We start from the raw sequence: 19,449 nt of genomic DNA, 5'->3' as shown, positions 1-19,449 counted from the left end.
CACTGGACAGGGAGGGGGGCTACTACTGTTAGTGCTGTTGTTCAGGATACGAGTCAAAACATGCCATATGGTCCAGAAATGAGATGGAAAATGAAGGCCATATGTTACCAGTCATGTTTCGACATTCTCCCATGTGACCGTTCTTAATTAAAGAATTAAATACAAACGTGTCTCTTTCATACTTGCCTGCCTCAGCTAGCCATAATGAAAAAACAAAAAAAACAGAAAAATGTAAATAATATATGTGCTGTGTCCTGACTATGTCCTAGGTTTATCAAAAGGCATGCATGACTGAAAACAAATACAAAAGAAATTGTACCCATGCTTGGCTGAAGATTATATTTAAAATCTGAGCTATACATCCAAAAATATCCTTAAAATGTGCTTTTACGCAGAAATCCCCTAACACGGATAAAATACAGTAAAAATGACATATATTAAAACAATATTTTGCATACGTATACATAGCAACTACTACACAGCCAGTCAGAAATCAGGGGTCCCAAATTCTGGTCCTGGAGAGCTGGATGGGTCTGCAGTCTCTTTAAGGCACCAGTACCTGAAGATCTAGGCAAGGCTGTTCCACTGGTTCCATCAAGCCAATCATTAATTCTGATTCATTAATGCTGTTTGAGGTCATTGTGAGTCCAGCTGGACTGCAAACATGCAGACACACCAGCCCTTCCAGGCCAGAGAAAGAGGGTCTCTGGTTTAAATGAAAGCAAGACAGAAGTGAAGCCGGTCAGACGAAGCAAACTCCCGGGTCTGTCATGGTGTTAAAGTTCCCCTCCTCCACAGGGGTCTGTCACCCCGACACGCTGCTTCTCACTCACCCCATTGTTGGCGCCCTGAGCCGCTCGGCCAGACCGATACCTTTCATACCTGTCAAAAGAAAAGGGTTAGGGTTAGAAACGTTTCCTCTCTTCTCTTTTCAGCATGGAGTAATCCTATTACTTGTTCCAAAAGAACAGGAGACTGTTTTGGCACCCGCACACATCACAGGACACCTGACAGGACCCGTCGCTCCAACACCCAGCTGCGCCAGCATGGATTTACAAAACCGCAGCAGCAGCGGTGCACAGGGACACGAACAGCCACGGTCACCTTGCAGGCGGCAATGTGCACATTTTCTGCAAAAATCTGGTGGGTCAAGCGGCTTTGTCTCACATGAAGTTAGGTTCTTAAATCATGGCACTTCTCTCCTGGTCTCCTCTACAGCCCAGCCTACTGCACCCACATGCAGCTCCCTCCCAGCAGCGCCGCGCGCTGAGCTTCACGAGGGCCTGAGTCCCAGAGGCAGGACGCAGAAAGAGAGGGGAGGCCTGGCTGCCGGCGCGCACCGTTCGTATCGCAGGAAGATGTTGTTGAGGTCGTCGTTGACGTGCAGCAGCTCCTCGGTCACCTCCTCATTGGAGACGCGGGAGATGAGCTCCACGATCCGCTGCTGCATGGCGCGACACGTGCGGTTCAGCTCCTGGGGGGGAGAGACGAGGGGCGGGAGTTACAGGGGACTCGCATGGCACCTCCTACACCACACCCACTCTTCTGCAGCGCCCCGCAGGGGAACACAACTGACCCGAACGCCCCGCGGGGACACACAACTGACGCGAACGCCCCGCGGGGGCACACAACTGACCCCAACGCCCCGCAGGGGCACACAACTGACCCCAACGCCCGACCCGGCCGATGGCAGCCTTCACATTCGCCCGGTGCTGGCTCAAGGGTTGTGGCAGTGAGGGATTCCAGAGTGGAGGGCATGACCTCTACTGTCTAAGGCATATCCAACGTACTCCTTCTGTGTATTAAAGCAGGGCTCCAATCATTCATCCAGGAGCCTTAAAAATGCTATGACCAGCTGTTTCCCTTCATTAGAGTTGATAAAAACAATTAAGAAAAAATAACATTGCTCCTAGGATTTTATTTTTTGTGTTAAGGGGCTCTGAATGACAGCAGAATCAGTCTGATACCGTCTGTGGCTTCAAAAGCAGCCATATCACCCTGCAACTCACAACTCACAACTGGTAACCCACTGAAGCTAAGCAGGTGTGAGGCTGGTCAGTACCTGGATGGGAGACCTCCTGGGAAAAACTAAGGTTGCTGCTGGAAGAGGTGTTAGTGGGGCCAGCAGGGGGCGCTCACCCTGCGGTCCATGTGGGTCCTAATGCCCCACTATAGTGACGGGGACACTATACTGTAAAACAGGCGCCGTCCTTCGGATGAGATGTAAAACCGAGGTCCTGACTCTCTGTGGTCATTAAAAATCCCAGGGCAGAAAAGAGGAGGGGTGTAACCCCGGCATCCTGGCCAAATTTCCTATTGGCCCTTACCAATCATGGCCTCCTAATAATCCCCATCTATGAATTGCCTACATTACTCTGCTCTCCTCCACACCGATAGCTGGTGTGTGTTGAGCGTTCTGGCGCACTATGGCTGCCGTCGCATCATCCAGGTGGATGCTGCACATTGGTGGTGGTGGAGGGGAGTCCCCATTACCTGTAAAGCGCTTTGAGTGGAGTGTCCAGAAAAGCGCTATATAAGTGTAAGCAATTATTATTATTATTATTAAAAGAAAAAGATTAATCCCTCCATCACAGATCAGCTGCTGTATCAGACAGCGCCCTCTGGTGGACTTGGCTGTATCAACATCTTGAAATTGTTCAGAGGAAATTTTTCTTCTGACCTGGAGGAGCTCGTGGTCTGAGGGGTCCTCCTGTCCGGGCACCATCTCCGTCAGCATCTCTGACATCACTTTGGTGTTCCCACGCACAATATCCAGCTCGCTGCGCAGTCGGGCAATCTGAACAGGAACACAGAACCACACTTTGAAGAGAAATGCAGCAGGGAAATCACTCTTGCAATCCCCCCTTACACTCCAAAGAAGCACATTGTCTAGAAAATGTGTGAACCTATTGCTTCTTTTAACCAATCACATCAGAATCCTCAGAATCACACATGTGGTATAAACTTAAAACTCAGGCACTGAAGCAAGCCTTTCAACATTTTAATGATGGCAATTTTGCCTTAACTGTGTTTTTGTAAAATAAAACACAGCACAAATAAAATAAAACAGAGCATCAGCAGGATCAATAACTTATTGATGCCTCCCCACCCATGTGAAGAAGATGTTGACAAGAGACCCACAGGACCTCCGTCACAGAGATCTCTTGGTATTGGACACGACAGCCCGCAGAGCAAGTTGGTTTGGAAGACAAACTAGACAGAAAGACAGGGGGTGACAGATGAACAGAAGGAGAAGGAGATGTGCAGAAAGACAGATTCTGAGATGGCTAGACTGAGAGAAGAACGACAGACAGAAGGAAAGAGAACAAGTGTAGATAATTACAGGGATAAGACAGGACTTGTGCTTCCCATTCGGCTGCCCCCGTGCAGGGGTACAAGGAAGGGGCGTACCTGTTCGGAGTTGGCAGTGATGGGCCCCGACACCTGCAGGCTGGGGACCTGCGGCGAGGAGTAGCTGGGGGGCAGGGTGCCGGAGAAGGGCGGAGCGCTGCCCGCGCGTGGCTGGGACTGAGCCTTGTGCATGTGAGTGGCAGGGTCCACCTCAGGCACACTCTGCAAAGCGCACAACTTTAAATTAAAAGACACGGGTTACCTTGACCGAAATGCTCGGGCCAAACAGGAAAGACATCAAAAACTTTGACTGTGTTTCACATCTCTTGAGTTAAACTCATTTATAATTCTCTTAGTATCTGTTATCATTATTGAATGAAGAATTAGCAATGTCTAGTTTTATTTTTTGCTCCACAATGAAGCCATGCATGTAGAAGTTTGTAAACATCATCAGTTCCATTGTGAACATGTGAACATGCTGAAATCTGCTGCAGAGTGCGAGTGTATTTTTTCCTGTACTGATACAGCTTGAGTCATCACATGTCCACCAGAAGCACAACGCTTGAATGGAGCAGGGCTTGTGAAATCACACTCTGGAAGCTCAGTGCAACTTGCATTACAACACGTTATGGTCCTGCAAGGAAGTTGTTGTACGTGCGTTCCAACAATGACAGCGATCACGGTTACAAAATACTTTTTTAAAAGACAAACAAGACAGCAAGAACATTTATTGGTTCTCTTGCAAAAGTCTGTTTGCAGATTCTAGACTATGGAGCTGCACAAGCTCTTCTGGTCCAACCCGGTTTATTACACAATATTTCAGAAATACACCAATAAAAACACTGGTTACAAATTCTTTATGCAAGTATAAGGGTTAAAGAGGATGCTCTTTACTTGCAACAGATTTGCATCTGTAAGATGCCGATGTCTGAATCCTAAGTAAAGACACTGAAGTGCCAGTGAAGAGGAGGGCGTGTCTCACCCGCTGCGGCGTGTGGATGGGAGAGAGAGCGTCCAGGTCGGCCATGGGAAACTCAATCCCTTTCCTCTTCAGCTCCTCGTAAATATGGACCACTCCCGTCAGGTCCGGACTGCTCCTGAAGGCATCAGCCCAGGCCTGCGCAGACAGAGAACACTGTCAGGTCCGGACTGCTCCTGAAGGCATCAGCCCAGGCTTGCGTGGGGAGACTTCTTAAAGGGGAATGGCTCTGTCCCAGATGAAGAGCCCAGATCTGAAGATCTAGAGATCTGAACGTGTGACGGTGGACTTGGAAGAGGCGGCTCTCTTGTCATGTGGAATTCAGCCACAGGAAGGCAGACCACGCACACACACTTCCCTCGACTGCGTGTGAACAGTTTCAAATGGGTAGTGCCAGTGAGAAGGAGAGTTTTGAGGGAGCTGATGCACAGCAAGATTTTGGGATTTGGACAGAAAAATATCACAAAACAAAGAGACCGCAAAGCGTGGCATGATAACATTTAAAAACAGACACAAACATGACCTAACAGCCTTTAAATGTCAAGTGCATGAGACGGTACCTTCTTCTGTAGAATGCTACACCTTTAACTAGTACTCCATTGAAAAGAAACATTAAATTATAAAAAATGCCCATTCAGAGTCTCTCACATCTGTTGCCAGACTTTCTCTTCCTGAATTAATAGCATTTTCTGGAGGTTTCTGGGGATATTTGTGGGAAAACTGAGCCTGCATTTAACAAAGGAAAAATTTTAATTAGAACTCAAAGCTGTGCATAACATCAATGCCAAAAAAAAAAATTTTTTACTCATTTAATGATTTTATTAAACTTTTTAAAAATAACTATGGTATATCATCATATGTCCTGGATTCAGTAGTCTGAGTAGCCTCAGAGTTCTTGAGAATTTCCTATAGTTTCCAGCACAGAAGCACACCTGTCACCTGAGCTAGTCCCAGTAATCAGAGACGATCACAGTGCTCCTGGCTGCAGCCCGCAAGAGGTAAAGCACACTGATGATGGCAACTCCAGCCACAAAGCTACAGATATCCTGCATCACAATGCTCTTTCTGAACAGAGCTAAGCCAGAATTCTTACCGGTTATATATTCTCAAAACAAACACATCGTGACACCTGCAGTCCACAAGCCCTCTAACCCACACCCTGGCCCTTCCTGTGCACACGGCCATTTTTTAACTCCACTGTGATCCGAGCAGCAACACTCTACAGTATGTACAGTAAATGGTCACCTAGGCCTACTGCCTTCATCTCGGCATCAACATCACAGTTCCACTCCACTCAGACCAAGAGGGCGAGACCACTGCCTTTCTTCCTCCCACACAACTCCCAAGTGTGTGGCAGCACAACCGGACATACTTGACATTACTGACAGTGGAGGCGTTGAACAGATCCTCAGACTGTGCATGTGTGTGTGGCAGTATTGGGTGACTGGAGTTATTAGGCAGTGCGAGAATGCAGCAGATGCAGATGGAGTCTTAACTGATGATGTTGTACTGCTGAAAAGAGCCTATTATCCATCCATTTCCTCAGGTGAAAGGACGACATATGAAGTTAAATGCAGCAAAGTAAGATGCTTCTTGACAAGGACTTTGCACACAGTGAAAGGTATTTTAAAATTTAAGTTGGCAACGTTCTGTACCTGAATCAAGGCCAGCACTTTGTCCTGCACTATAGTCGGAGGATTGCTTTTAGGGGAGATGATTTTAACCAGGACTCCATCAATGAAATCCCGGTTGGCTACCAGAACGTGAAAACGATGGCCGCAGTTCTTCACACATGTTTCCAGGACCTGCAAGAACGGATGGAAGTGTACACATCAGAAATAGAATTACAGGTTTTATAACAGCGACGGGTTTTACCCAAGATAAGATTGGATTGTAGTTAAGGGACTTAAAATGGAATCACTTGCACAAGACTATCTGTATGCAGCTTCTAAAAGTGCTCAGATCAGTAAATTGACTGCCCTCCAGATTGTAATCATGTCTAACAGAGAACAGTTGACTTTGGCATTAAAAAGACCTGAATTTTTCTCCAGCAGTAAAACAGGGACCTGCTATCTGAAGTATATAAAGCTCTTAGCAACCAAGTGCAAACCAGAATGATAATATTTACAAACAAGGCAATGAAAAAAATATTAAGAACATAACCTTCTTAATGTGCCCTGACAACTCCAGTCAAGCTTACGCAATCTGGCCTCCTGTTACAGTAGGGAGAGCAATGCTAATCAGTCAAGACTGTGTGCATACAGAAGGCCATTCATTTAGCACAGAATTCATTTGCAGGAACAAATTAGATCCACATGATTTCAGCAGAAGATGCACAGACAATGTGCAAAGGAAGTGACTGCACAAAGAAAGCTGCTGTGCAACTTGCAGAGGCAGAGAGAAACAGAAACTCAAACAATTTAAACAGAGCAGTTTAGTCAATCCATAATTCCCTGGTATTTAGCTACTTTTTGCTCAACCTGTTGTATGCTGGTCATCATGCTATCTATTCCTTCAACGCCACCAAAAGGCTGCAAAGGAACATTCAAAGGATATAATGCACAGAGCCATTCAAGACATTAAATGCACAGGCATTCACACAAGACAGAAGTAGAATCTTAAATATGGCCTGATTCTTTCTAGCTGATGTCTGAAAGACTAACTCCAGGCTAAACTATCCAACAAAACAGTCAGAGAGCTCTTCCTAGCCACTTCTGGGGAACAGGCTGTAGCTCTGCCATTCCTCTAAACCAGCTCATATTGAGAATGTCTGCTCTAAAGCAACAATCATGTGATGACACGTACCAAAAATCCTTCACTTAAGAGTTAAGAGGAAGCCTTTCACAAAGGCTATTAAAATCATATACTAAATTACAAAGGAAACAAATCCCTTTATTTATACATGTACGTTTTCAGAAAAATTAAGTTTTGGGATCCTGGATAATGATTAATTGATATTGGCATTATTTCGATGAATGCATCATCTACTGAGATACACTCCAATAACTTTGTTGCATAAGCACTAGACCACCTGATGAGCGAGAGGTGATATAACCCCTTGAATATCAAGCTATGAGAAAATCAAGAAAGAAAAACACAGAAAGGAACCAACATGCCCCACTTATCAAGAAAATGTGTGATAGCTTTGTGCTTTTGGTATGTTAACATTTGAACTAAGTCACATGAGTGAGTTATAAGGAGTACAGCTGTTCATAAACTGCAGTTTGTGTTTTCATAGGGAATACTGACAAAATCACAGAACTGTAACTAGTACAAGTGTGCAAAAATCAGTTCTGGAGTCTGTAAAACATAGTATGAATGTAACAAATTATAACAGGGTAGCAGTGAATGCAGGACAGTTATGTGGCCTGCAGGTGTCAGGTGATAGTGCAGATTTGTAGGATCAACAAATACTGATAAGTCAGGACAAATCACACAACATCACTGTGCAGTTGTTGGAGATGATTAACTACATTCGCCAATAGAGCTGGGGAGCAAAGCTGTGATGAGAACAGGCTATTACACCCGACAGACCTCTGTTTACCCTGAAACAGTATCAAGACAAGTTCTGAAACACCCCTGCACACTGCTCTCCTGCACATGACATTTAATCTCTGCGCAAAAGAAAACACCTGTGCAGTGCCAGCTCTGAAGGCGACGGAGGGGGTGTCCCCATTTTCTGCTGGTTGTGATGTAAAGGCAGGGCTTCAGCTTCCTGCCACAGCAGACACACTTACTGTCAGCGCGAGCATCACCTCCCTGTAGTTCCTGTTTCCATTCAGCCTCTTCCTCAGGGCCCGGATGGCATCCCTCGGGCTACCAAGACAAAAGACGACAGATCAATTCCCACAGCTCCAGCTGGGGTTGTGAAGCACAAGCCGGTCCCTATAGAGAAAGAGCAGTCCTGAAACACCCTGCTGGTCTCATCAAACAGGTCTAGATTTCTTTTGTTTTTTAATAAACTACCTGCAGACACCATTTCATCACAAACACCCCCTTGGAACGAAATGGGAGACAATACCGGTCTGACGCCAGGTCTCTGGAAGCTTGTTACAAACACGGCTGTACCACAGTGTTTAATATTGCCAAGATCTCATGACCGTCAGTTTCTAGGACTGGTTTAGCCAGCCGAATGTCAGTGGACAACCCTCAGCCAAGTATAATTTTGAGAAAACCCGCAGCACAATATTGGTGTGCATTAATTATTAACTGCCTCAGCGTTGTGTACTTATGGCAGCTCTGCAAAAAGCCTTATCTTAATGGGAAAAAGCATTATCTTTCCAGGCCCATTACACTGAGCCCATCCTGTGGCAATCCTGACAGGGGTGCGAGCTTCATATTGACTTACGGCTGAGTCACGGTTCCCACCCACCCCACACAGACAGCACACCCAGGCCGTCACTAAGTCCTGATCCAGTTCCCCTAGCAATTCCCCTGGCTTCCCCGGGGCCCTCCGCTCCAGCACAGGGAAGAGGGGGTTCGTCTCCCGCTTCAGGCAAAGGGCTCGGCGAAAGGGGAGGGAGCTGACGAGCAGTAAACCAGCCAGCCTGCTCCTCCTAACGCGACTCCACCACTTCCCCTCGCTCCCCCGCGAGACACCTCGGACCGGCTGCCCGGCCGCGAAGCGCAGGACTAGCGCTGCAGCAGGGCGACAGACAGGTGGACGAGTGAACTGTTTCCACGGTGAACCTGCACCCATCAGTGTGGTGCAAGGATGCCGACATGCCTGAACTGACCACCGCTGAGATCAGAGCTGGTGGGGGGACAGCTCCATCAATCTTGTTACAGACGGCAAAACACAGGAAGAGATTTTCATTGAGCCCAGAAGCCATAAATCACTTTTTCCAGGCCTGCGGTAAGGAAAGGATTCCCACTATCCTACTGAGATGGGTCCTCTTTCTCCTTGAATGAAACTGATCTGCCCTGAGGGATTGAGCAGCACCTACAGGCAAGACAAAAGATTGACCAAGGCCACCGAAGGTGAGAGTCTCATCTATTTATTGTATTTACTTGATCTACCTGTACTCCATAACTTCTAATGTATTATCTCCCTGTTTCTCTCACATGAAACTGTATCTGAAAAAGTACAACAGGAATGCTGTTTAAGAATTCTGGAAAGGGTGGTCATCTTAGCAATAAGCTACGCAGGAATAGGGCAGGACAACAGGCATGAAATCCAACAGAGTTCCTGCAAACAAACAGACAAACGTGGAGGTCAACCCAGCTCTTGAAAGCAAGATCCCTTTCGTGCTGTGCAGAGCTCCTGTCATGCAGAAACTGTAAACTAGGCACGACCGCAGAGGGGCAATGGTGTGATCCGTCACGGGACTGATGCGAATGCCTGCCCGGACAAGCCGCGCTGCAGAGACAAGCCCGCTGCCCTTCACACCCACGGCCAACAGGTTCTCCAGCTTTACCACACATCTGTTCTGGTCCCTTTTCCAGGACACGCCGTGGGATTGCTCCCGCCCTCTACCCTTCTCAAAATCCAAACAATGTGAATTAAATATTCTTCAACATGAAAGATACAATCCCTGAGATTGCACCAAGACCAAGACTCCCTTCAGAAATCCACTCAACAGCTTTGTTAAATAATAATAAATCCTTACACTTATGTAGCATTTTTCTGGAAACTCCACTCAAATCACTGAGAACTTTGTGCAAGAAATTATTTTTTCTCCCCAAAATGTGATGCAAATGTCATTAGCCTTAAGAGCCTTGGTATGTTTTAACCTTCTTTGGAGGGTTTGAAATGTCTCTGTTGGCATATATCTGACAGAAGAGAGATGTGGTAACAATTTAATATCGCAGCAGTGGAAGATCTTCCTGAATGGCATTTCTAAAAAGCATAAGTCTTCTTTCTATTTGCGAGACGATTTTTCAGACTTCCTCAAGGCATTCGGGACTTCAGCCATTAAATCAGGAAATCGAAAGGGTATAAATAGATTATTCTGCAAGTTCCCTGGGTCTAGTCTTAATCTATAACATTCTGAAATAAGACGAGTCTCAGAGGTGCACCAGTTCAGCACATCTTCCAGAGCGGGTCTCCGACAGCGACTTCATCTGTTTGCCTGCGCATGGTTAGAGTAGGAAGCTGCATGAGCTGCATGTGTAAGTGTGTGCAGAGAGACTCTGTCCTCCATGTCAGTTGTTTGTGTCTGCTGTGCAAGAGCTGCTGTCTGTGTGCCTGCGCAGGCGTTCGCACGGGGCCACAGGTGTAATGGTGTGACATGCACCGAAACCAAGAAGCAGCACGCGTGTTAGTGCACGAGTGAGGCATCCATGACTCGATAACTCCCAGGTGCTCACCCTTCCTCTGTCTCATTGATGATGTCGCAGATCTCCATGTTCAAGGTCCAGTCTTCGCTCTGCAGGGAGCCATCTGTGGCCTTTTCTAGAAGAAAAGAAGAGCAAACATCCTTGTTGAGCAAGAAGATACACTACTGAGTTCTTACACTTGGATGGTTTTAACTAAAGGCCACTGTCTAGTGTAAACAAATGGACTTGTTCCCTCCTGAGCCACTGCACGTGGCTGCTAGTGCCAAATATACAGTTCAATGAAAACAAGGGAACAGTTTTGCTTCTATTTTGTTTTGCAATGACAAGGTAAAGAAATGTACAAATACCATGTAAAAAGACCACAGTATTTTTAAAATAAATACATCTTTATCTTCTTCCCATCACAAGTCAGAAGTACTGCCTTGTTTCTAGCGGTGCTGAAAAAGGCACTCAGTCCCATGCAGGGCAGTCTGTCCACCATCACTCGGATCTGCCCGCAGTTAAATTTAGCAACGCGGGCTGCCTGGGCTCGGCGTTGTTGTGCCAGCTGCTCTTGTCCAGCTGTGCTCACGTGGGCCTGCAGCTGGCACCGTGAGCTCTTCCCCTCTCTGAGCTCTGGAGCACCGATCTCCCACGGGAGGCATGCAGCCCTCCCCACACTGCAGTTTAATTCTGCAGGCAGTACTGAAGGAACATGACAGTGTGCCCTTTAAAACCCTGCAGTATGTGGAAGGGAAATGGGGGGTTATTAAGCTGTACCTAAAGTCATCTCTATTGTACAGTTTGTTTACCTTTTGATCTTTGTTCCACAAGATACACTGAGGAACACAGAGATTCATTACAGTGCATCTGTTAAGCTCCGCCATTAGCTTCAAATCTTTTCTAACAATTCGAATCTTGATATTCAGAGAGGAAATCAGTTACAGCATGCACACACTCTGCCACCCCCACCCCCCGCAGTCAGAGCTACAAAGCATGTCGACTTTTTCTTTCTGTCAGTCTCAGAACTCAACCGGTTGCAACGCTCTGCGACTGAAATGCCACATGAATATGAAAATGGATTTTGCAAGCCCAGGACACAGAGAATGACGCAGCTTTCCTTGACAATGAATTATAATAGTTCCCTGCAGGAGCAAAGAAAGTCTTTCACTCAGATTCAGGGGCTCTACACAGCGGGATCCACCGAACCTGCCCTTTCCCATCCCGTCACCACGCACTGCCACACTTCAGCTTCCTCGCAAGTGCAGCTGGGATGCTGCAAAGCTTTCCCGACCAAAGTAAAAAAGAAAGAAAAGATCTTGCCTCTGTGGATTTTCTTTAAACCTCAGGAACATGCACAAGCAACCCTCCCTCGCTCAGGTCCATGTGATTTCGCAAGGGTCTGAGACCTGCCTTCGCGCCGGCAGCCTTTCAGAAGGCAAGATGCTCTTTCATCCTTAAACGCAGAACTCCCTTCTGGCCTAAACATCCTGGGGATTGTTTTTTACCCGTCTTTCATCATCAAAGCTGCAGTTTAAACAGGCTGCTCTGAAGGCCAAGCGCGTGCCCTTTGGAGCGAGGCCTGAGGCCTCTCGGCAGCCTGGCAGCGCAGCCCTCGGCGCTCCCAGGCAGCGACAGGCGGCACCATGAATAAAACACGGCCAGCGGTCAGGCCGACTCTCCATTCACCTGCCAGCTTTCCTGCCGCTCCCCGGGGCTGCCGATACCCTGCTGTGCTTTGGCGCACTTGAATACACTTGCTAAAGCACTGTCCTTCAGCCCCGAAAACAGCTGAAGACAAAAAGAGGACCTTAGATCCTTTTCCAGAGGGCTGAAACACCAACAGAGGAGATCCCCTGTCTCTCGGTTCTGCACTCCGGTTTAGGAGGCAAAGCCTCTCCTGACAGAATTCCCACCTTCAGCAGTAACTCCTGTTGACATTTCAAAGCAGTCATTACCAGAGAATGGAAAAAAGGGGGGGCCAAACGCGGAGATACAGGAGACAAAGCCCCTGCTCTCTTGGAGCCATGGGAGGGTAGACGCACACACAGATTTGGCGCTGCAAGGAAGTCAGTAAAAAGCTCAAATCGTCCTTCTTCTCCAAGCGCTGTTCTTTACACTGGCGTTGCCAGATTCTCTTTGGCACTCTAGGCTGATCAAGGCACTCAAACCCTCCCATTTAAAGATGCCAACCCCTCATCTTTCAAATCACCTCTGCAAATCGCACTCTGGAGGCAAGACGCAGCAAATCAGAAATCCCAGAGAGCCACACATTTCGGAGTGGCAGGTTCAATGACCTGCACTGAGACCCCAGGACTCCCCCGGGACACTCTACATTCAGCCGATCAGTGGTGTGTTAATCCACGAGCACGGATGCCCCAGCACATAAGAGTTAAACCAAAAGGGGATGCTGGCTCTCCAAGGTGAATCGTGCTGCCTTTTTATCCTTGTAAACAAAATAACATACGAGGCACTGCAGGAAGTGTGGAGCAGTACCTCCCTGAGGTTCTGGCCCTGAATACTATACCCATGGCAATTTTGTTTAAATGAAATATTCATCAAGGGGAAGATTCAGCGTGTGTGGAACTGCCCAGTTTGTGTCTCAGATGAGCCTGCAAGGGGCTGAAGCAGTGATTTCCGAGAGCCCCCTGCTGTTTACCGTGCAAGCGTGTGTGAAACGTGGTCTTCAGAGCACGTAGCCCCTCGGACCAACGCATCTACACCCCCCCCCCCCCCCCCAGCAAGACGCAGGGCTTCTTCTGGCCAGGTGGGTGCGTCTCGGGCTGCCAGGGAGGCAGGGAAAGCCAATTACGGCAGCCGCCAATGTCTCGCTGCCCCTCCGAAGAGAAGAGGCGGGAGGGGGGACGCCGGACCCCGCTGGGAGGCAGGCTGGCAGCGAGGGTTCCTCCCAGGAGCCTGCAGCCCGAGGCTCACGAGCGCTGCGCCAGCCTGAGAGCCACTCCTCTTCGGGAGGAGCTGCAGGGCCGCTCACTTCTAGCAGCCCTCTCCCCAGTGACTCTGCAAACAGTCTCTTAGTTAATGAGAAGCTACAATTATATCATTGACAGGACAGCTCCCTGACTGAAACCTGCCTCTTTATACCTGAGCTCAAAGGCAAGCAGGCGGGCTGATCATCCCTGATCCCAGGGTCTTAATCTGGTAATAAGGCTTACTGCTTCACCAGTATCCTGACCGTGCCAAACCCTGAAAGCACTGTCGTACCTTCATATTTTCCCCTGGCCGTGCATCTTGGGTGTGTGTCTATATTTTGTGTGCACGTGGTCTATTTCTGCTGCAATCTCTGCCACAAAATACATCATTTTAACCTACATAAACCACAGCAAAGTGTCTCAATGCAGTTCATCCTACAGAGATTGCAGCCACAGCACAGCAACCTTCAAATTGCAAGAATCCTTGCATTGCAGCCATCAGAGAATAGTGGCACAGCAAACAGCATTAAAAACAACTTTGTTTGTGCTCATGTTTTGCTTTTAGACAAACTGGTCAAGCCACTCTGGGAATTTGCTGGTCCAGTGAGGTTTTGACTATATTATCATATTTATTCTTCAGATACAGAGTGTTGGTAGTGTGTAGCACCTATAATCTAGGTGATTATACTGTATGTGCTTGTGTTAACATCACAAGGAGATCAAGAACTTCCTGGCATGGTAACTTTAGAGCACACTTCAAAAGGTTAAAAATAACCCTAATTCTACAAAGACTAAAGCAAATGCCTTCTTCAGGATTCCTTAAATATGTTCCATCATAGATGTATGTGACATTTCACATCTCTGCTGCATTTATTTTCCAATTGGGAAACTGATCAGTGTGCAGGTTAAAATGATAGAAATACGACACCCAGATTTCCACTGCACAGAAGACAAGACTACTGCACTTCTACAAGACAGTATGTCAAGAGTGGAATTGCTTGAACTCAAAAGCCCATCCTTGTAGGACTGCACTCCCTGCAGAACGTCACAGAGGAAAGCTGCAGAAGTAAAAACACTGCACTTCCATCAGGTCATTAAATTGCCTTCTGCTTCTGGGATATTGCTTGGTTCCATCTCCATAGTGACTCGGAGCTCCAGATTAAATTATGGTGCAAAGAACAGGCAGGGCACTTTTAATTGAGTAAGGGTGAACACCCCGCAACAGAGAGACCAATGCATGAAGCACAGAAAAGCTACATCATTAAAATGCATTGGGTCAGGTGGTTGCCTGGTCCCTGCCAAAGAGGGAAATGTGGCATGCCTGCTTTTGTTTAAGACTGATTTTGTAGTTATTGCCGTCAGCTGCTTACAGAAAACATGCTGCAGCCTGCCCAGCCAAACCTCTGCAGATGTCGAGAGAGGTGACTTCGAAAGAGGAAAACGGAGAGAGGGTGGACATTCCCCGGATCAGCATAATCAAGTGCTCTACTCATGAGCCTGCTGTTCTGGAGGGGAGCTCTTTGACCTCTCCTGGATACGGACAGTTATAAAAACACAAGGAAGCCTGCAGACCAGAGGACGCCATTCGAACCAGATACCTCAGCTGGTTGCTAATCATCACTGGCCAGAGGCTGCGACAGCGGTTAAAGACAAAATACACACGGCTTTTGCACACAACTCAAAATTGATTTTTTGATTTGCATATAAATTTATAACCGTGTGTGCGTCAGTGTCATTAATCCTGTTGCGCATAAAGTGGATCAATGAAATATTCTGGATCTCTGGTAGGGCGTGTGCGTTAATTCCTTCTTTTCTGTTGACACTCTGCAAAGAGCATGCAAAAATGACACAAGATTTGGGTCTAATGCATTCAGAAACATAACACTTGAGATGAGCAAAACTACAAACATCTGTCTGGGTTCTGGAGCAGCTGCTATGCCTTGCCAAACTGTCTTCCTCCCATCTGGAAAGCAGTACACAACAAATCCGCATGCTGATGGGGACTGGCAGGATTGGCAGGGAGAGGCTCTCATAAAGTATGTGGTTGGCATTTGCCTGTAAGCTTTTAAATACAAACGATAATTACCAGTGTCGCCAGAAGTACAACATTGAAACAAATGCTTCCAGATTAATCTATCGGTCAATCTGATCTGGAAAGGATGCACATTATTATATTAAATTTAAACTTAAATCTCCGTGACAGCTCTAGTTTACAACAGCCTCAGAGGCTCAGGGTACTGTACTTCACTACCACACTTGGACACAGCATGAACATGTCTGGACGTAATGTGTGTATGTAAACACACAACTAACACAGAAAGATTTCTGACCTCCAGAAACACCAGCCTTGCAATGTCCTGTTGTCACATCAGTGTAAACACAGGCTTCTTTGCTCCTGAGCCACACTTGTGAAAGCTAGAAAACCAGTCTCTACAAACCCTGTTTTAGGCAGGGTCTCACACAGTAAAGGTCACTCTTTCATGAACTCAGTCATCTAGTTATAACTACAAAATGAGACTGCAAACTGGAAGAGTAAAACTGACAAGGAAGAGCTGTCTGATATATTGCAGTCTTCTCAGTCCCATCGTGGAAAGGCCACATTGTTCAGGCCTTTCTTTTATTCTGTGCACGCCAGTGTTATCTTCTGGGCTGAGTCCAACCCTTACAGCACCACCGCTATTGCACCCAAGCTAATAAAAGCTGCTGAGGAGCTCCAGTTCTTATCAGGGCATATCTCAAAAAAGATTTCAAGAGCAAAGAAGCCCTGCATCATGGAGAAGCACTCACCACTGCATAACAATCAGCACACCACGCAAATGCAGCGGAGCACAAAAATAACCACGGAACACACTGCTCAGATTAAACTGGCCCCATCATAAAGGACTCACAGACTGTGACGGCAAAGAAGCACACTACCCTTTTGCCCGTGAAAAGAGCAGTCCCTGGCCCCGACACACGAGACCCACTCAAACTCATTCAAGCAGCAATCGCCAGCCTGCGGCCTCACACTCTTACAGCAATCGCACAATGATTACTGTACCGCACAGTGTGCCCGCAGTTACACACCACAGGAACACAAGTTGTGATAACCAGCATTGTCAGATTTAATCATTCTTTTTGGTGTGTTAAGAAAAAAACTGTTTGACAGTTCTCTGAACAAGAAAAGCTATGTGCAGAGAACTGTCAGAATGACAGATTGACCACCATTGTACAATAAACACCAGCTCATCGGCAGATCCCCACTGCTCCACTGCTGGTTAGGAGCTACCAAGTGAAAATGAACAGAAACTCGCTTTGCAGAATATGAAATAATGAGAGGTGGTCAGCAACTGGAAAGCAACAAAAAAAACAGTCATAACTGTCACAGGAAACTACACAGAAGTGGATTTAAAACTAAGAACTGGAAACAGTTCTTCATGCAAAGGGCTGTGGGATTACTGAACATGTTACCCAGCAACATTAGCTGCAGTTGATAGCATTCAGGAAACAGCTGGATGACATCCCTGGATCAGTTCACTCCTAACTGCAGACCAGGCTAGCCGGGCCGAAGGGTCTCTGCTCGTTTGTCTCCTGTCATGTGTTCTACTGGGTTGACTGCTGAGGTCTCAGGGCACACGCTCTCGGACTGCGATCGCAGAGATCCAACTGTATTTTCTTCTTTTGCTGAACTTGAAGTAGGCAGTTGTAAAACTCTTGACATTATTTTCTCTGCATTGTGAATCAGCTGTCGGGCCCATGGGAAGAAAGCACAGGGCACCCGAGAGAAAGGATCTCTTTCTTACGCACAGGCATGAACACTTACATACTGTTGCACTAACGCCCTGATATTTTGCCAATGCTATGTACAGCACATGGCTTCACCATACAAAAAAGGTTTTAACTGAAGGGCACGATGAGACTACAACTCACCACCATCCGCTAAAGGCGGTTCTAAGGTCGCCCCCTATCTCTACAGTGGAAATACGGGACTCTTGTATTGAATTTCCTCACTGATTAATTAATCGACACACCGTGAAACGCTTTTATTCTGATTTCTCGGCCGAATACACTGACATCCCCTCACAGCACACATGCCTACTCCGGAAGCAAGACTTCAAAAGCGTGAAAACACAAGGATTGCGAATCGAGGGTAATAAGTCCAGTCGTTAGAGATCCTGGTACAGTACACCACAACAAGGTGTGCAATTCGTGCAAGATTGTACATCACGCAATTCCAGGCCAATCTATGTTTTATAGCGCAAAGAGTGTATTTGTAAGTTTCTTAAGGATACAAAACAGCACGTATCCCTCCCTTATAACGGGGCTCATTTTACGACACACTACCGTAAATACGTAACCTGTCTGGGTAAAGTTACGTTTACGGTATCTCTCGAAAGTGACGTATTTAATGGACCCCTCACAGTTCATCGCCCTTAACAATAAGAATAAAGCAGACACCGTCGAACAAAGTAACTAACTGTGGCTGTTGTGAACGGCGACTTTCAAACTGTAATGAGAATATTTTTCTCCATACAGCAAACATTTTCAAGACAGCATTGCGATAAAAACGAAGCAGGCGATAACCGAGCTCTAACACACTTCAAACATACAGAAGACGATATTTAACACATTATTAACAAAAACAAATCTTATTTCACTCAGGAAACTAACCATAGAAAGCTAACCACATTTAGACAAGAGCTAGGATAGAGCTGGTAATTCAATTAGTTGCGTGACATATAACACACAAAACAGCTCGTTACACTCCTTCAAAACACGAAAATACCTACGCAATATGATGCCTATGAGTGTTAAAGCTCTGAAAACACAAACTAAATCACAATTACCTATACATTGCCCCACCGGAGTGCTGTACGGATTTCCCAATAAAAACTCCATCTTGATGACAACAAACAATCCTCACTGACAGGCACTGAACAGAGGAGCTCCCGCTGTCTCCGCCCCCCTGAGCAGCTGATTGGGCGGCGGGGCTAAAGCTTCGATCTAATTGGCCAACATCCACGTCGTTCCAAGTTAAAACCTACGCAGATGGCACCTCTAGGGGGCGATCGCTGGTGGGCATACCGCACGCCCTCACAGGGGCCGGCTGGCCTAAGGCGGTTTGCTATTGGTTAAGATCTGCGCGATGGACCAGCTGTTCTGATTGGTCGTTCACCCTAGCCCACGCGCGAAGCTTTCGTGCTGATTGGCTGAGAGCGATGTAACCCTCCAATCGTATTGGTGCGTGAGAGGTCTACGTCCTTCTCGGCGGGGCGGGGGGCGGGTTGATGGCGCTTTTATCTTTTATAGGCGTAGGAGTTTGTCAATCTTGCCATAGATTACAAAAAATAAAAATTGAAAACAAAAATATTTTATTTACAAGGATCATCAACAAGTAATTGTGGAAAACGGAGGTTGTAAAGCCTAGGTTACATACATTTTTATTATTAATTTAGATGCGTTGGGTGTTTGGTTGCTAAGTAACGTGAAAAGCGTCTGGCAATAGGCGGGTCTTCAGAGAAGAGTTTAATTTCTCAAAATTACGATTTACTAGCTTTGCAACTGGTATGTTGGTGTCTTATTCTTATTTTTTAAAACTAAACTGCACTAGGTTGCTAACGTCTTTGAAATAAACTACTTTGATCGTGAGAATATTAATGTGTATCGGTATTATTCATACATTTTAGATTATTATTTATGTATAACGTCATGTTAAAAATGTCGAATCCGTCGTGTCTGTGCTCTTTTTCTCTTGCTTGTAATTTTATTTTCGAATTGAATTGCGAATATTGTTGTTTTTTCCAGTTTCAGTAGGTAATGAATGAGTAAACACTGCAATGCTGTCTAGAAAAAGTAGCTCTTTACAACAGGAACCTTAAATTTAAGATGCTTTTCTCTGTAAAACATGATAATTAAAAAATGCCTCCCTTCCGTTGAACGAGACGTGAACGT

The 19,449-nt window shown here is 46.4% G+C and overlaps 1 protein-coding gene across 4 annotated transcripts in view; it reads right to left on the bottom strand.

Annotated features, from left to right (window-relative positions):
- The window catches only part of LOC148818260 (TOM1-like protein 2), a 32,406-nt gene extending 13,990 nt beyond the window's left edge, over positions 1-18,416 (bottom strand). For 2 of the 4 annotated variants that reach the window (XM_088936405.1, XM_088936407.1), the window contains exons 1-9: positions 18,345-18,414; positions 10,640-10,724; positions 8,068-8,146; positions 5,986-6,135; positions 4,334-4,468; positions 3,412-3,573; positions 2,681-2,797; positions 1,341-1,474; positions 834-882 (exon numbers count right to left, since the gene is read on the bottom strand). In XM_088936405.1, the coding sequence (XP_088792531.1) occupies positions 834-882; positions 1,341-1,474; positions 2,681-2,797; positions 3,412-3,573; positions 4,334-4,468; positions 5,986-6,135; positions 8,068-8,146; positions 10,640-10,724; positions 18,345-18,396 (963 nt within the window). In that variant the 5' untranslated portion in view covers positions 18,397-18,414. Of the gene's footprint in view, positions 1-833; positions 883-1,340; positions 1,475-2,680; positions 2,798-3,411; positions 3,589-4,333; positions 4,469-5,985; positions 6,136-8,067; positions 8,147-10,639; positions 10,725-18,344 lie in introns of all 4 variants that reach the window. The other 2 variants (XM_088936406.1, XM_088936409.1) reach the window with 2 other exon arrangements.
- Between the last annotated feature and the right edge of the window lie 1,033 nt (positions 18,417-19,449).

This window comes from Atractosteus spatula, chromosome 18 (assembly GCF_055471065.1).
Source record: "Atractosteus spatula isolate fAtrSpa1 chromosome 18, fAtrSpa1.hap1, whole genome shotgun sequence".
NCBI classification, from domain to species: Eukaryota; Metazoa; Chordata; class Actinopteri; order Semionotiformes; family Lepisosteidae; genus Atractosteus; species Atractosteus spatula.
The sequence above is the reverse complement of the archived record's forward strand: the minus strand, read 5'-3'. Positions and strand labels throughout refer to the sequence as shown.